Raw genomic sequence first — 17,539 nt, 5'->3', positions numbered from 1 at the left:
CCGGGAGACACAGCACAGGGCTGACACTTAAGTTCCCCAGGCGCAGGGACCAGTGAAGGCCTTTCATCTGGGGAGTAACATGGTTGGATCTGCGCATGGAGTGGTCCCTGTGAATTCTGCAGGGAACAAGACTGGAAGCTAGGTTGGGGGGGTGTTAGTTGAAGGCAGTGCCGTGACCCCAGGGAGGTGCAAGGAGGAAGGAAGTGGTGTTCCGGGTGGACCAGAGGGTAGAGGGTAGAGAGCCAGGGCTGGTGGGGAGGGGAAGGGAGAAACTCGGGGTTCAGACCCGGGTGACTGGGTAGCCAGGAGTGGAAATCCACAGAGAGGAGCAGGAGCTCTGTTTGGGAAATGCTGCATTGGAGGTGCCTCTGGGATCCTGCCCGGGGCCCTGGTTACCATGGTTCCAAAGGACTAGAGGAAGGGCTGAGCTGGAGATGCCTGGTGGGGAGTCACGGGGCAGGGTGGGGGGCTTTCTCCCCACCATGTTTTCCTCCCACAGTGCTTCACACAAGTGGGCTCCCGATCACTCTGCCAACACGAAGTGATCGCTGTCCACAAGCAGGGGCTATTTGAGAACTATCGTGCAATTTGTCCCTACAGCAACCTAACATCAAACAGAAGTTCGTGGCCCTCCTGAAGCGGTTTAAAGTTTCAGATGAGGTATGACCCCTTACTCCCAAGGTTGATGGGGATTGGAATTCCCTGAGTCTCAGCCTTGTTCCTGGGGTACACACTCTGTGTTGCCACTGGGAGTCAAGATTCCGGGACCCCCAAGTGAGAAGGTAGCCAAAGGAGGGCTTTGTGCAACTTGAAAAGAGAAAGATTTACAACGCAGCACCCAAGGTTCCATGGCATTTGGAGCAGAGGATGCATGGTTGGACCCAACCACTGGTGCGGGCTGTCAGTCACAACACTGTTGTTGTTGTTTAATTGCCCCTCCTGTCCCAAGGGGAACATCAGGAGCAGCAGCCTGTGAGGTGGGAGCCCAGAACTGGCCGCCGAGAAAGACTCTTTTCCCCAGGCTCTGGCAGGCCCGGTGCCAGTTTTCACAGGCTCTCTTCTCAGCGGACTGAAAAGAGGATGGAGATAAAAATCATCTGGAGATAAAAATCGTCGAGAGAATTCTTTGCCCTCTGTGGGAGGTAGAGGAAGGTAGCACTAGCCTGCCAGGGTTCCAGTCTTCTGGGTTTTCTTGTGCCCATTCTTTGGTGAAATACGATAGCACTCCCACTTCTCTTCCCGAGGCCAAGTCCCAGTGGGTAGTGTTGGGGAGACACTGAGAGGGGAAGGTGGCCTCACCACATCCCTGCTCCCAGGATTGAGTCCCAGAAAGGACACCAAGACTGCCCTGATGAGTGTGAAGCTGCAGTATGTCCCCAAAGGGGACTAGTTAGGGAGGCTGGTGGTGCCTGTCCAGGAGGAGGGAGTTGCATGTCCACCATATTGTTAATGGGGGACCCCAAACTCAGAGATTCTGTTTTCCCGCACAGGTGGGCTTTGGGCTGGAGCATGTGTCCCGGGAGCAGATACGAGAGGTAGAGGAGGACTTGGATGAGCTGTATGACAGTCTGGAGATGTACAATCCCAGCGACAGTGGCCCCGAGATGGAGGAGACTGAGAGCATCCTCAGCACACCAAAGCCCAAGCTCAAGTGAGGCCCAGACCCCCTCTGTCATGTGGTCTCCCTGCACCTCTCCCCACTAGGCCGTAGCGATCTCCTCTGCCCCCATCCCTCCCCTCCCCTCCATTACCAGGGACTCTTGGTTCCTCACCCTTGTCGAACCTCCAGCTGTCTGGATAAAGATGATCGTGTGAGCCTCTAGCTGACAGAAGCCCTGAGAGGACTCTCCTGAAGTCCTCCTGTCCAGGCCCCTCCTTGTCCAGCCTCTACTGTGTCCCTCCTCACCAGCATCCTTGAAGCCCGGGTTGTCGATCTGCCTTGAGCAGCAACTCTACCCGGCCCTGTGTGAGCTGCCGTTCTGGGCCCTGGCGGCACTGACCCTGGCTGTGCTTCTTTGCCACAGGCCTTTCTTCGAGGGGATGTCGCAGTCCAGCTCACAGACAGAGATTGGCAGCCTCAACAGCAAGGGCAGCCTCGGCAAGGACACCACCAGCCCCGTGAGCAAGACCTGTGGCTGTTGGGGTGGGAGCAGGACCAGGGGACACTTGGGGCTTGACACTTTGGGCCCTCTGCTCTTGGCTCATTTGGGACCTATGAGCAGTCTCATCTTGTTCCAACCTCGGCTGTGCTGGCCGGAGCTTAGTGCCCCAGGGGCTTTGCTCCGGCTGGGTTGTGTTCTGTTTGGTCTGTTCCTGCTGTGGCTTGGAGCGTTATCTCCCAGAACATACAGTGCCTCCAAACCTCTCCCTCACCACCCCTCACATGGGAGCTGGGAGTGTGGCATCAGCCAGTGGTGGTGATTATGCATCCAGGCTGGGGACAGGATGGGTGCAAAGGGGCAGGAAGTCCCTGCCGTCTGTTCAGGAGACACTACTGGGCTTTATTCAGAGAAGGGGCAGTGCCCGCAACAAATCAGAATTCAGTGGGCAGGTTTCCATCTTGCCTGGTGAGGCAGAGGGAAAAGGAGCTGTCTACCACAGCACCCCAAGAGCCCAACACCACCCCAGGACCGTGCTCTGCCCCAACTTGGGAAGGCTCTCCCCAGCAGTGGAGCAGAGGCAGGAAGCTGGGCTGCTGCAAGGCTTCAGTCCTGGGAAGTTATCCTTCCCCTCATTTACGACAAAAGGCAAGAAGGCTTATGCATGGTTTTAGTGCAGTGTGCGGTTTGCAGTTGAAAGCTGTTGTCTTTTCTGTAGCTCAAAGAAACTGAATCCCTTAAGTCCCCTGCTCTTGCTGCTTTAACAGAGGGAATACAAAACTCTCCCTGCAAATAGGTATTAACTGTAAGGAAATGATATGAAGTGTGTGAGGCCCTCCGTTCCCTGAAAAGCACGATGTGTGGAAGGGCTGCCGCCTGTCCCCAGTTGTCTGCGAACCATCAGCTCAGGGGCTGCCTTACTGCCTGCTGCCACCAGGTGGGGCTGTCGACTACCTTATCCTTCCTGCTGAAGGCGCTGCAGGCATGGTCTGGCCCTAGAGCAGCGGCGCCACGTGGCGTTAGTGAGTAAACGTGGGCCGAAAAACTGCAGCCCACAAGGAGAATCCCTCCACAGAGAAACCGCAGGCCTGCTGCTTGCTGACCCTGCACTCTCAGCCTTCCCAGCCCTGGTTCATTGCTCTGGAGCTGAAGAGCCTCACTTGACTAGTCATGTTTAGGATGTGGCTTGTAGCTTCTCTTTCTCACAGGGGCTGCTGAGTGGCCCTGCTGAGTCAGCACTGCCCACGTGAACAGACCACTGGCCACTAGAGCCAGATCCCATATTAAACATAAATATAAGGGATGACTCTTCTAGAGGGAGACCTGGGGCCTGGCCAGGGGGCGGGGGGCGCTGTCTCTCGGTGTCCTAGGAATGCAGAACAAGGACCTTCCTGTAACACAATGCAACTGATTATTAACTGGGACAATGCCCTGGAAGCACTGAGCATCACGCTTGACAAACGGCGAACGCTCTCGAGAAATGTTAGGGATCGTTGTTATTCAATCAGTAAGATAAATATTTTATACTAATGAAGCTGTTTCTGGGTTGATAGAATTTGTCTGCAGGTTCTACTTCTCATCTCAATTTGCATGGCTTACAAAATTTAGAAGGAAAAATCACCTTTATGCTCTGAGCCTCAGGTGCCTTATTTGTAAAAAGGTAAAGAACCCGGCATAAGAGCCCGGTTAGCTCAAAAGTCAATTGAGTATCAGTCTTTACAATGTGATGGCCTAAGGGTCCCTGTTTAAGCAAAACATGTATTTGGGGCAGGGGAGGGCTGGATTGAGAGCATGTGCTCTGAACTCAGACTTCTGAGTTTGATTCTTGACTCCGTCACTCCACTGACTACATGATTCTGGGCAGTTACCAAGCCTTCATGTCCTCATCTACAAATTGCATGTAAAAAGGGCATGCCTTACAAGGCAGTGTGAAGGTCCCGTGGGAGAATGCAGGTAAAACCTCCCATCATGGCGCTTGATTGATGGATGGATGGATTTACCATGCGAGGGGCCTGCAGTAAACCTAAGGTGCTTTGCTATTCGTGTTATAATCTCTTACAGCCGTTTCAGTTCTGGGCTCCCGAAATTAATGACTAGATGTCTTTTTAGTGAGTCCTTCAAATTCTGGTTCCCTTGGCCAGATTTCAGGCTTTGCTGGTTCTCTGTGATATTTCTATTTTGAAAAGCCCCATATGTCTTGATGTGGGTGTGGAACTTTGGAATCCTTTAGTATGAAAGACACTTTGGGAACTCCAGAGCGAGGCTGTGCTCTTACACAGAGAACTTCTGAACGTACACGGAAAACATACTGAGATGGTGCATCCGTAGGCAGGCGAGCACACGCCGCCCAGCTTTTGTCCTCTCTTCCTTGATTTCCTAGCATTGTCACTCATTTATTTTTCTTAATCTTCCTTTTTGTTCCCCAAATTTCAGAGGATTCAGTTCATCACTAGAACCAGAAGGAATTTCTGCTGTTACAAATTATTGCAGTTGTTGAGTTTCCGAAGACTTGAGCATATAGTAGCAACATAATTTGGTTCTTTCTGACAGCGCTTCACCTGGGGCGGCCAGATGAGGACTTTTGAGCCAAGATTGCCTGCTGCTAAAAGTTGCTATTTCCATAGCACTGCAAAAAAATGGTGTTGAAGACCAGTGCTTCATAAAAGTGATAGCCCCCGCTCCCCGCACACAGGAGCGTGTGCACCCCCCGGGCGCAGTGCGTGAGGCTGCCAGCATCTGCCTCGGTGCCACACAATTAGACAGACACAGCTTCTGCACTGCTAGGGTGAGAAGAGCCTGAAGTATTTATAGGAGCAGGAATAGGAACTTGGAGAATCAGGAGTTTGCTCCCAGTGGGATTGACTAGGACCTGGAGAAGTCAGCAGCCAGCAGGTGCCCGCCACCCCCGATCCAAGTTACAGACCCTAGCAGAGGCCGCAGCTGTACCATGAAACGATGCTGTGGTTGTCGGAGGGCTTGACGGCAGGGCCATCCTAAAACCTTCCAGCCAATGGGCGTTATTGCACCAATTCATTCTTTTTAAAACGTGTTCAATTCATTTGTCACACTAAGATCCAAAACTGAGTGAAACCATTTTCAATCTTAAGTCTGACCAAGAGTTCTTAATGATTCTGAACTGTTAAATGTCGGTTATTCACATCGACAACGTGTAAATGAACTGGTTGTGCAATCTGGAGGCAGCCGGTTTTGTGTGGCTCTGAGCCGAACCATCTCACGCTCTGGGATCACAGAGTCTGGTTAAAATGTGTTGGGTTCGTCTCGCAGACAGCTCAGAGCAGTGGTCCTCAACCAAGGAGGGGTTTTGCCTCACAGGGAACGTTTGGCGGTGACTGGAGACATTTTTGGTTCTTACCACGGGGGTGATGGGGCAGCGGGTGTGGCTCAAATCCTGCATAGGATGCCCCCATGGCCAGGAAGGATCCGCCCCAGGTGTCAGTGGTGCCAAGGTAGAGAGACCGTGGTTTAGCGTATGACACAGGCCTACTTTTGCGATCCTTGTTCGTTAATTTGCCGGGAGCCTGCCATTTCTCCGGGCTCTGCATTTACTCAGAGAAAGGGCTTTGAGTCATTGGGAGGAAGTAGAATATCCTTGGTCTATCCTGACTCCCTGGTTCCCCACAAGAACCAGAGAGACCCACTGAGGCCCATGCCTTCCCACCAGCTAAGACCTACCCCCCGCAAGTGCTTCTGGTATCTGATTTTGACACTGGTATCTGCACAGCCAGGAGCCGTACTAGCAAGTATGAAAAATCTGGTTATGTATCTGTATTTGCAAAGTAAAATTTTAATATTTATGAGAAATGCTAGTAAGAGTTGGGGACAAAGGGAGAATTATCTCACACCTAAATGGCTTAGTATATTCTGTTTGAGGGTTTTCTAGATGTTTCTACCAAGTGAAAAGCATTTGGCTACTATGGATGACTTTAGTCTCGAAATCAAAGACCTGAACTGTGAGATCCCCCTTTCTTCTCAGCAACCCTGACAGTAGAAGAGTCCCCGATGCCCCTCCTGGGCGAGGTGTTTCCCGAATCCATGGTTGAGACTGATGGATCGCACAGCAAAGCCATCTGAACTTTGAGCTGCTCTCCCCTGGGGACATCTTGTGAGAGTCAGAATTTCTGGGTTCTGCATCTCACTGTGTTATTATTGATTTAATGATGGCAAAATAACAGTCTTCTGAAGCTCAGTTTTCACAAAAACATACTGCTTATAAGATGAAAGTCCCAAGGATATTATGTGGTCTTCAGATTAAGTGAAAGTATTTTAAGCTTCTAAGGGACATAGAAAACAAGTTAGAGTGGTAGTTATTTGGTGATGACTAATCATTATAATTTTTGCAGATGGATTTGGCTGCTCTAGAAAAAGTCAAATCTGCTTGGATTAAAAATCAAGATGACAGCTTGACTGAAGCAGACACTCTGGTATGTATGGTTCAGTCTCCTGTTTCAGCTGTTTAAAATCGTTTTTTGTACCTTAAGAAATAAAGGCAAAACCCCTTCAGGACCACCCTGAAAATTGTGCCTGAGTCTGTGGACTTGGGCATGTCCTGCACTCTCTTCTGAAATCCTTACCCAGGGAATAAAGATTTCTCCCCAAACCAGCAACCCAGAAGTGTCCCCATTCTGCCCTTTAACTAGATCTGGTCAAATGCTAATTTGGATAATTTCTCACTCTCTGTCACCTTCATTTACTTCTGAGAGAATATGGCCAGTATCTTCCCCTGCAAAACCGCCCCTTCCTCCAGTGTTGCTCTTACAGTGGCCAGACAGCCCCCAGCGTTAAACCTCCAAGCGGTTACTAGTCAGCTGCTTCCTCTAAGAGCTCCTGTTGCTGCTCAGGAGCACACAGGATGCATCGGTGCAGTGGTTGATTCCATGCCACAACAGTGGAAACCCCACACACATTGGCTGTGTGGCTGCACGTGTGATGCTGGTCTCTGGAGGACAGCCAGCCGGGGTGCAGCTGGGGCAGAGGCTCTGTGAGGCCCAGGAGGACAGAGCGATTCCATGGGGGGAGGACAATGAGGTTCTGCGGAAGTTCATCCAGTGGGAGTGGAGGCCCCACCCAGCGGGTGGGAGGGAGCAGAGAGCTTGACCTGACGCCGTCTGGTGGTATGCGGTGCATCACCTCACAGTGAGAGCTGCTAGTCGAATGGGGCCCGAGGAAGAATTGCTTTAGGCTTACATTTCCCGTAGTAAATAATGCTGCATTCAGGGTCTGGTGTATGACAAATCCTTGGGCTGGATTTGAGATTACTTTAGTTTAATCCGGGTCACCCAGCTTCCACTCTTGTCCCCACTTTGGTCCACACTGCACAGTGGACTATTCAAAATGGAATTCCAGCCACTTCACCGCCTGAGTAAAATGCTCTCCTTCCCACAGAGATGCTAGATCATCAGCCCTGATTTGCCCGCCAACAGGTGGTTCATAGATTTAGGGGATGGATTGAGTAGCAAGAGTCAGTGCCTGGCACGGCGGATGCACCGAGTTAAACTAAACGGTGATGGTATCCTCATCGGGTGAGGGAGTTTTAGAACCATGGGCTTCCTGACAAGGACCAAGGGACTGACTCCCTCCTGACGGCAATAGGCCTCGTGGCTCCTGCGTTCAGAGTAAAACCCTCACCGCTGCCTTTCTTCCATGGCAGGAGATCACTGACCAGGACATGTTTGGAGACGTGAGTGCCAGTCTGGTTGTGCCGGAGAAAGTCAAAACTCCCATGAAGTCCAGCAGAACCGACCTCCAGGGCTCTGCCTCTCCCAGGTGCTCATGCCTAGAAGACTGAAGCGCAGGGTGGTGTTGAGGCCAGCAAGGGTGGCCTTGGAAAGGGGGCTGGCAACTGCTGGCTTTGGGTCAGAGGGCTATTTAACCATTTCCTTCCACATCTCTGGCAGCAAAGTAGACGGGGTGCACACCCCCCGGCAGAAGAGGAGCACCCCCCTGAAGGAGCGGCAGCTCTCCAAGCCCCTGAGTGAGAGGACCAACAGCTCTGACAGCGAGCGGTCCCCCGACCTGGGCCACAGCACACAGGTACCCCAGCCCCTGGACCCCCAGGCACCCTTGGACTTCAGCTCTGTTCTGTCCTCTTCCTTGGCGGTGAAGGGGAGAGGACGGGGGGGTGCTTTGAACTGCTCTGACTAAGGTCTTGAAGACAGACCTAAAGAGAGAAGTCTGACGTACTGGTCATACTACTAGTGTGGAATCGACCTCTGCTGATTGCGGGGAGCAGAGGAGGGAGCTGGAGATGCTGGCAGTGGCAGGTGCACACCTCTGGCTGGTACTGCCTCCATCAGACCTGACTGGGGACGGTGGTGACAGCGGTTCTAGGGGACAGCCCCATCAGACCTCGCCAGACGTCTGACCGGAGCCCTGATACCCTTAGTACTGCTGTGGGCCGGTTACAAGGGTTCAAGCTGGCACCTCGACAGTGTGAGAGCATTTTGACTGGAAGACCCGAAAGTGGGCCGGAACAGGCGCGCAGAAGGAACCGGGCCCCGGGAAGGCAGGGTCTCAGCGGAGGACGCTCCCGCCCGACGGGCCTCACGCGGCTCCTGCTTTTCTCGAGTGAACAGCAGGCCTGTCCGTTTCCCTGATAAACATCCCCGGGAGGACGGTTTGTGCCAGCGTGGCTCCCTGAGCTGACGCTCTCAAGTAGCTGAAAACGAGCCCGAGACTAGAATAGCCCGGTGCCCAGGGCGAGACATTGTCCTTCCTTCTTGTTAATCACTGTTTCTGAAATACTTTTGTTCCCTGGGACAGGAGGGCTGCCACACAGCGCTGATTGCCGCTCTCATTACTTCTCTCCCGGCTGCCCTCATTTCCAGTCCTGTGAACACCTGCTCACCGTCACCTCCCTCCTCCTCTCCTGCCCCCTCCACATCGTCACCCTCCAGGCCCTTCAGAACGGGGTGCTGAGCCTGTGCTCTGAGGCCCCTCTCTGCTTAGTTGGTCTGGCCAGTGGGATACCAGCTCTCCTCCACAGCTTCTGCTGGCCATCCTCACCCTCAGGCTCCCTGGGGACTGCCCAATAGACACTTTTGTCCCTGCAGATTCCAAGAAAGGTTGTATATGACCAACTGAATCAGATCCTGGTGTCAGATGCAGCCCTCCCAGAAAATGTCATCCTTGTGAATACTGCTGATTGGCAGGGCCAGGTAAGGCACTGAAGACCCTAAGGCTGGGGAGGAGAGATTCAGGGGAGCAAGAGACACCCCAGGGTGTGCGATTAGAAAGGCAGGCCGTGTGGAAATAGGAAGTGACACCCGTGTCTCGCACCCCTCCTCCCCTGAACTGAGCCCACAGCTCTGGGCTCTAGTCCCAGTTCCATCACTTTCTAGCCCGGGGGACCTTAAATAACTAATTTTCTGTACCTGTTTCCTTATCTGTAAAAAAGCAATAATATTTCCTATCACACTTTCCTCCCTGGCCGTGCGTGTCAGGCAGCATGATGGAAGGAAGGTACCTGGAGAAGCACAAAGTGCTGGGAGATGCCAGAGGTGCCCCAGTTCCCACGAAGGTCCTTCAGAAGGGGCAGAGCAACAGTGCAGCCCCCTGGCCGTTCCGCTCCCCACTGTCCACCTGGTTAGGTCCCAGGGCCAGAACCCCTCTCTCCCAGGGGCCCCGCCACCCCTGAGTGTGGGCCGCAGAGGCAATGTGGAATCTTTCCTAAGTCTCCCTGCATTTCCTAGTGCGCCCATCTCCATGGTGTCTGGCCCCACCTCTCCTCACTGGCAGCCAGAAGCCTGACCTGTGCCCAGCTGTGGTCTGAAGGACAGCGGGCCAGGCCCTGCAGCTCACTCTGGGCCTTGCCCACCCTCTTGGCGCTGAAGGGAAGCAGTGTCCCTCCTGCTTGGCCTCACCTGTGTCCCTGCTCCTCTCCCTCCCCGGCCCCCAGTATGTGGCGGAGCTGCTCCAGGACCAGCGGAAGCCCGTCGTCTGCACCTGCTCCACGGTGGAGGTCCAGGCTGTGCTGTCCGCCCTGCTCACCCGTATCCAGCGCTAGTAAGGGCTTGGCTTCTCTCCTGCTCTTTGGGGCTCCCTCTGACCTCATCCTCCCACCCCGATTTCCAAGCAATGGCAGGACTTCCTGGCCTCATCAGACCATGGATCTTCAGTGGGTACCTGGTCAGGCAGCGGCAGGCCGTGGTGCTCCAACGCCTGTGCTGGCCCCAGAGGGTCAGGGGTAAAAATGTCCGCCTGCCTCCCTGCCTGGTCTCCTGCCACACCTTGACTTGTCTCGTCCTCTTCTTAAACCCACGAGGAGGAAGGCCAGGCAGAGAGAGCTCAAGGCTTTACAAAGACTTTTGACTCCTGTCCCTCTGACTACCCAGAGTTGGGGCTTTCCCTCCCAAGGACCTCCGGGGCCCCAGGTCCCTGCCCGCGGGAAAAAGAGCCGCGGGCATCCCTGGTATCTGGGCTCAGGTCCCCTGCCAACCCCCAGGGGTACTGCCAAGTTGTCTCCCCTTTAGCCTCAGCCAGTTCTGTCTTCCTTCCAGATAGTTCCCTGTCCTCTCTGATCCTGGATTTCTCTCTTAGTTGCAGAAGCACTCTGGTTAATTGCCTCTCTCTGCATTTTTTGTTTATTGGTCTGTTTTCCCCTGTGGGCTGTGAAGACCAGGTAAAGTCTGAGCTTAGGGCATCCCTCTGAGCAGGATGCTGGCCAGCCTGAGCGTGAGCCCGCCTTTCCCCTTGCTCCCCAGCTGCAACTGCAACTCCTCCATGCCGAAACCGGTGAAGGTGGCGGCGGTGGGCGGCCAGAGCTACCTGAGCTCCATCCTCCGGTTCTTTGTCAAGTCGCTGGCCAGCAAGACCTCCGACTGGCTGGGCTACATGCGCTTTCTCATCATTCCCCTCGGTAAAGATGCGGCAGAGCCCGCACCTGAAGCGGGATGGTGGCGCCGGGGCATCGTTCCACTCCCTAACTAGCCCGCCTTTCTGTTTTCCATCTACCAGGTTCTCACCCAGTGGCAAAATACTTGGGCTCCGTGGACAGTAGATATAGCAGCACCTTCCTTGATTCTGGCTGGAGAGATCTGTTCAGTCGCTCAGAGCCCCCGGTGTCAGGTAAGCGCCCCTCCTAAGTGACGGAGACAGCAGGTGGCCTGATTCAGGGAGAGTGGGCTTGGCTGCAGGCAGAGGCCTGGGCACATGCTGCTCTTCCCCACTGTGATTCATCCTCCCCATCACTTTGCAAGCTCATTTTTTCAGTATTTATTAAGAGGCGGCCCATTAAGCACAGCCCTTCCGCTCTTGCTGTGTTTAGTCTCTGCCGTTTGCTCTGCACATCTAGAAACAAGGAAGGCTGTGAGGGGGTGGTGGCAGGAAATATCTGGTTGTAGAGATCAAATATAAGAAGCAGAGAATAGTTCCTAAGTGTCTGTTGATAAATGAATAACACTCCACCAACCATGTCTCTTCCTGAAATACAGAGTAAGGGCGGCAGGGATGAGAGCCAGCTCGGGCTCTGCAAGGCCGAGAGGTGGTGATGCTTCCCAGACCTCGCAGGAAGTGACCGGCAAGGGGTGGAGGGGCTGCTCCTGGTTCCAAAATTGCTCTGAGCAAAGTCAGAGGCTGGAGCGTGGCAAGCCTGGGAAACCGTGAGCCCTGTCTCTGCCTCAGCTCCTAGGGTCTTCTGATGAGTCTTATGAAGGGGGCTCTCTAAGAGGGTTTCCTGCTGAAATAAATCAGCGTTCATTCTTCTCTTGGCTTTTCTGCAGAGCAACTGGACGTGGTGGGGCGGGTGATGCAGTATGTCAACGGGGCGGGCGTGACACACCAGCTTCCTGTGGCCGAAGCCATGCTGACCTGCAGGCACAAGTTGTATGTCTGACTGAGGGGATTCTTAAAAATGGTGGTGGGGCTAGCTAAATCTTGGGTTTTCTTTGCTTTTTGACACTTTCCTTCTCCCCACCCCGTTTCCCTCTGGAGGAACCCAAGAGAATGTGAAAGACTGTTTTTCACTGCCTCCCACCCAGGCCTTCCCTTCCTTGCCCTGGGCCAGCCCCCCCCCCCCCGGGTGGATGCCCCCTCAGTGCAGAGCAGGGGTGGGATGTGCAGACTCAGGTCTTTTACCTCTATTAGGTGGCTCCTTCTGCCATCCTGAGGCCTGATGGGAAGATGTCATGCAGTGTCTGGTCTCCCTTAGAGCCACAATAAAGTAAGGACAGTTTGTGTCCCCAGCGCTCACCTACCAACCGTAAAGTTTCTTGTCTCTCCCAACAGCCCTGATGAAGACTCGTATCAGAAGTTTATCCCCTTCATTGGCGTGAGTACCGACCCCCACTCTGTGCCCCACCGTTCTTCTGGCCTCCCTGTCCTGCGCGCACACACACAAGACTCAGCTAGACAGTGGTTCTCATCTGGAGGTGATTTTGCTCCCAGGGGACATCTGGCTGTGTCTGGAGACACTTCTGGTTGTCAGCGGCAGGGCTGGGGGTGCTCCCAGCATCATCTAGTGGGTGGGGGCTCAGTGCGGTGCACGGAACAGCCCTGAGTGTCAGGAGTGCCGAGCTGGCGAAGCCCTGGGCCAGGCAGGTTCTAGGCTGTTCTCTGAGTGTCTGCTCCTGGGCCGTAGGCCACCCCGGCTCTCCTCTGGCACCTCATGTTTATTTCGCCAGGCGCTGAGCTCGGTGCCTTGGCCTCGGAAGCGATGTCCAGGGCATTGGTTCTGCAGGCGCCAGGGAAATCAGAAACAGTGATGGACCATGTTCTGAGGAGAGGGCTGAGAAATCTGTGTCTCTGTCTCCCAGGTCCAGCAGCCCACCGAGAGGAAGGGGCTCCTCTTCCCCTCCTGTTGAGTCGAGGGAGAATCTCTACATGAGTGGGTTTTGAAAATTAAGGGAAAACCTCTTGGGTGTCTTTGGTGTCAGGTGGTACTGGCGTTTGTTTCATGCGACTGTAGCTGGGCTACAAGGCAGAAACCGACCAAGAGCAGGAGCCCAGAGGGGTCAGAGCTGACGCCTTCCTGGGGCCACAACACCACACGGAAGCACAGCCAAAAACTCAGATTTCCATTTATGAAACAATTGAGTTTCTCTTCCAAATCAGCTTGTATCTTTTCCTACAGCCTCCTTGAGGCTCCCTCCCAGCTTCTAGAGGACACAGGGCACGTGCAGGTGAGGGACCCAGCTTCCACTGTCCCTGTTCTCTGCTTGTCCCAGATTCTGGGTGTCTCGAGTGATCTTGGGAGATGCGTGAGCCTGGGGGGATTTGTTAGCCCCTTCTCCTGCCTTGGAAATCCTCCTGTCTGGCTGATCGTTTAGTCCCTGTCGGCCTCTGGGGCAGCCACGTTGGAGGCCCCCAGACCACGGCCGTAGCCTGGGCCGGGCTGGCAGTCTGACCCACATCTTTGTGGAGCTGTGGGTCTCTGCCATTCTGGCCTCACAGCAAGAGAGAGAGAGAAAAAAATTAAAAATTCAGACAAACCAACAGAGGAGCTGGCAGCCTCGTGCAACACCAGGGGAGCCAGGAGAGAGGAGAGTCATATCCAGGAAGTTCACAGTATCAGTGTGTTACTTTCCGGGAATTAAAATAAGGATGTGTAGAGAATTTGGGACAAATTTCAGTGAATAGCAGCACTGTGCTCTGATCAGCCTTGAGGGAGCCATCTGTGTGTGATCTCCACTCCATGCCAGCTCCCAGGGTCCAGCTTCCATGACCTCCTGGCTCTGCCCGGTGCTGGGCCTGGGCCTGGGAGGTCACAGGAGTCACCTGTCACCTCAGGCCCCAGCCCCGACGTTGTCTGTTTCTAGCTGTGCCCTTTGCTGGCCACTGGAGGGCCCCCTCTATCCTTCCCAGAATTCTCTAAAAGGAATTGCAAATTGTTTGGAAAGCTGAAGTTGACACCCCTGCCATGGGGTAGGGGCCAGTACCCAGGGCCCCCGCCTCATCAGTATCCCTCCAGATTCCAGGAAGTCTGGAAAGGAGGGACCTGCTGTCAGCACACGAGCATCTTCGCTGGGCCTGATGTAGCATGCAGCCCCACCCACCACCCAGTCCTGTCTGCCTGGGCTTTCTCAGTCCTCCCGTCTCTCTCTCTAACATGAGAAGATGGCCTCCTGCCCACGTGATCTTAGAAGTAAAATCAGGAGACGAAAATGGTTCCTGTCCTCAAAGTGGCCTTGCCCGTATCCCCAGAGGAAAGCTGAGGTCTCCTGTGCCCCACCTCACTATTTGCAACTGGGTTTTTTCACACCTCTTAATGGTCTGGGCTGCTCTGGATCTGCAAGGATTTTTAAAGCTTGTGATCAAATGGCATGCAGTCGTGGCTGTCACGCCCGCCGTCTGTTCCAGCTGGATCAGGACGAGTCTGGCTTTGGTGGGAAGACCTAATGCAGTGCCTCTTGTCCCTCCCAGGTGGTGAAGGTGGGTCTGGTTGAAGACTCTCCTTCCACTACAGGTGAGCCTGGAGCCCCTTTGCTTCTGCGGAGGGAGGGTGGTGCCTTCCCAGCCTCCTCTCTGGTCCAGCAGGCCAGAAGGCGAAGGCTTCCGGTGCCCTAGGTTATGTTAGAGCTTGAGCTCCCCAGGTGACACAGTGGCCGGGGTGGTGGTGAGGAGTCAGAGGCCGGAAGGAGCGCAGGCTGCAGCTGAGACAGGGGCAGGGCACCCTGACTCCCTGCCACCAGCGGGCAGGGGCGTTTTCCTCTGGCCGACTGTGTTTGTCCCCCTGGCAGGCGATGGAGATGACTCACCTGTGGTCAGTCTTACTGTGCCCTCCACATCACCGCCCTCCAGCTCGGGCCTGAGCCGAGATGCCACGGCCACCCCTCCTTCCTCCCCGTCCATGAGCAGTGCCCTCGCCGTCATGGGGTAAGGCTCTCTCCCCGTCCCTCCGTCAGGGTAGCAAACTCAGATTTCCCTGCAGCCTACAGCACAGTGACGGCACTCTGGGCTTAGATAGTAATGGGGTGGTGAGAACAGTAAAGGTGGGCCACTAGCCACACAAGTCACCAGACAGCTCTGCAGTGCAGATACCATCCGCCCTGTCTGTCTCACAGTTACAAGGTTGAATGAGAAAGGTCAGAGATGGGGGAGGGTAGAGCTCAGTGGTAGAGTGCGTGCTTAGCAAGCACGAGGTCCTGGGTTCAATCCCCAGTGCCCTCATTAGAAAGAGAAAAGAAAGGGCAGAGAGGCCCTTTGTAGACTGTAAAGTTCTGTGCGTGTGTCTTGTAGAAGGAGTGTGGGCAGGAGAGTCAGACACATCAGGATTTGAGTCGTGGTTTGTGTGGTGTCCACCGTGTTGACTTGTGTTGAAGAACAAGTTATTATTCAGTGGCACTTGTTAAAGCACAGTAAGGGAGACTTTCTTCACAGTGGGAACAGTCGCCGGAGGTATAGGGACCACAGTAATGGGGGAGAGAGGTGGGGCTCAACTCCAGATCCAGCCTGAGCAAGTGGGAGCCAAGCCAAGGAGCAGGGGCAGGGGCAGGGGCTGGACGATCACTAGGAGGAACAGGGGTGAGGGGAATTCTGATTCTGACCAAACAGCTCTTGCTGTAGACACTCCTGAGGGCAGTGGAGGAGCCTGATCAGATACCGGGGGACCAGAAATGGAGGGCGGGGGGTTCTGGCGACACCTGGATTTTACAAGGAAGTGCACAGATGAGCCTGGGAAAAGGTTCAGGAGCCTGACTAAAGTGGTCAAGCAAAGAATCTGTCACTTGGACAAGTTACCAAGCTTCCTTTTGACTCCCTGAAAGTAAAGGTGAAATGGCCATGTCAGTGTTGTTGTGAGGCAGAAAGAAGGACGTGTGTTGGTGCCCGACCGTGGAGGGCTGGCCTCCCCAGGGGCTCAGTCTGCCCATCACTGGAGCGCTGTTGTGGCCAGCGAGCCGGGCAGAGCCCTGGTCTAGGGTCTGGCAGTACCAAAGCCACAGAGAAATTCTAGCTGGGGAGGCTGGGAAGAGGGGAGGGAGTTTCTGTAGGATCTGAAGTAGCCAGTTTAGTCGGATGTTCAGGAGGCCTCTGTGGAGCTGGCCGGGGAAGGCTGGGGGAGGCTGGGGCAGGGCAATCCCCAGAGGCCCAGGGGAGAGGTTCTGAGGTGGGAAAGAGCAGAAAGTGGCGCCTGGGGCTGCTTCCTCCATCCTTCCCTTCCTTCTTCCCTCACCTCTTCTGGTGATGGTCCGCGTAGGAGCGGAAGGGAGGGACTGGCCAGTGGCTTTTCCAGAACCCCAATGGCAGTGTCAGGGTCCCTGCAGAATACCGAGTGTTCTCGGGGGTGGAGCCCAAATCCCAGCCCCTACCCTCCCTGCCCAGGCTTCCCACCTCACTTCCCTTCGGGGTCTCCCACTGACGTGCTTAAGCACAGGAGGAGGAGGAAGTGCCCCCACCTCCGGCAGGTCAGGCTGTGACCTCACGGTCCAGGCGTCCTGGGGGCCTGGGGACTAGCCTTACCTCGCCTCCTTTCCCATCCAGTTTAAGCTTGTTTTTTAACAGAACCACTGAATCCAAGCAGAAAGAGAAATGTCAGATGACTTTTGTAGCCTGTGTACCTATTGTGTCTGACGCCTCCTTTCAAGGAAACATCGGCTCTTTTTCCCCTCGGAGCTAAAATTATCCCTGAGCTAGAAGTGCCATAAATAAGAGAAAGCCGCAGGCCGGCATCCATCAGCTCTCCCGGGGCTGCTCCAGAGCCGCCAAGGTGCTTCCGCCTTTGCCCTCTTAACCTCCCCCGTCCCGGTGGGGTTTTGCCCTGGCCCTGCTTGCTGGGTGTATGCGAGTGTGTGTGTGTGTGTGTGTGTGTGTGTGTGTGTGTGTATCTGTGTGTGTATCTGTGTGTGTGTGTCCGTGTGTGCATACGTGCTTTTTTCCTTTGTAAAGCTTCCTTCCTCCCTGCTTCCCTCTTTTTACACTGTTCCCTCATGGAGACCCAGGTGTTCATCCTCTCCTGGCTTTGTCCTCGGATCAGCCTGACCCTCCACTCCCACACCAGCCACTTCTGTGTGACTGGTGCTACTTCCCCGGCACCTCCTGGTGCCCCTCCCTGAGCCCCGTGGTGCCCGCCCCACCCCATCACCCTGTGGTTGGGAACTGAGGGCAGAGCCTCCTCCCTGTTGTCACCCATTCTCCAGGAGCCCCAACAGCCCATATGGGGACGTGATTGGCCTCCAAGTGGACTACTGGCTGGGCCACCCTGGGGAGCGGAGGAGGGAAGGTGACAAGAGGGACGCCAGCTCCAAGAACACCCTCAAGAGTGTCTTCCGCTCAGTGCAGGTTTCCCGCCTGCCCCATGGTGGGGAGGCTCAGCTCTCCGGCACCATGGCAATGACTGTGGTCACCAAAGAGAAGAACAAGAAAGGTAAGTGACCTCTGGGGCCAGGGACAGTTAGGGCCACCAGGCCTCCCTGTCTCCTCTCTCAGGGGCTGGGACAGAATCTGCTTATGGGAGACCTTGAATGAGGGCAAAACAGCACCTGTGTCCT

At 54.7% G+C, this 17,539-nt stretch overlaps 1 protein-coding gene across 1 annotated transcript in view; it reads left to right on the top strand.

The window, feature by feature from the left end:
* The window catches only part of PACS1 (phosphofurin acidic cluster sorting protein 1), a 130,743-nt gene that overhangs the window by 110,464 nt on the left and 2,740 nt on the right, over nucleotides 1–17,539 (top strand). The window contains exons 8-22 of the mRNA XM_074371698.1: nucleotides 601–660; nucleotides 1,491–1,651; nucleotides 2,025–2,118; nucleotides 6,461–6,541; nucleotides 7,768–7,883; nucleotides 8,015–8,150; nucleotides 9,170–9,274; nucleotides 10,015–10,121; nucleotides 10,820–10,974; nucleotides 11,073–11,183; nucleotides 11,837–11,939; nucleotides 12,342–12,384; nucleotides 14,475–14,517; nucleotides 14,792–14,927; nucleotides 17,189–17,415. Coding sequence (XP_074227799.1) covers nucleotides 601–660; nucleotides 1,491–1,651; nucleotides 2,025–2,118; nucleotides 6,461–6,541; nucleotides 7,768–7,883; nucleotides 8,015–8,150; nucleotides 9,170–9,274; nucleotides 10,015–10,121; nucleotides 10,820–10,974; nucleotides 11,073–11,183; nucleotides 11,837–11,939; nucleotides 12,342–12,384; nucleotides 14,475–14,517; nucleotides 14,792–14,927; nucleotides 17,189–17,415 — 1,678 coding nt within the window. The remainder of the gene's footprint in view (nucleotides 1–600; nucleotides 661–1,490; nucleotides 1,652–2,024; nucleotides 2,119–6,460; nucleotides 6,542–7,767; nucleotides 7,884–8,014; nucleotides 8,151–9,169; nucleotides 9,275–10,014; nucleotides 10,122–10,819; nucleotides 10,975–11,072; nucleotides 11,184–11,836; nucleotides 11,940–12,341; nucleotides 12,385–14,474; nucleotides 14,518–14,791; nucleotides 14,928–17,188; nucleotides 17,416–17,539) is intronic.

The sequence above is a fragment of the Camelus bactrianus genome, chromosome 10, assembly GCF_048773025.1.
Source record: "Camelus bactrianus isolate YW-2024 breed Bactrian camel chromosome 10, ASM4877302v1, whole genome shotgun sequence".
In the NCBI taxonomy this organism is placed as follows: domain Eukaryota; kingdom Metazoa; phylum Chordata; class Mammalia; order Artiodactyla; family Camelidae; genus Camelus; species Camelus bactrianus.
The sequence above is the reverse complement of the archived record's forward strand: the minus strand, read 5'-3'. Positions and strand labels throughout refer to the sequence as shown.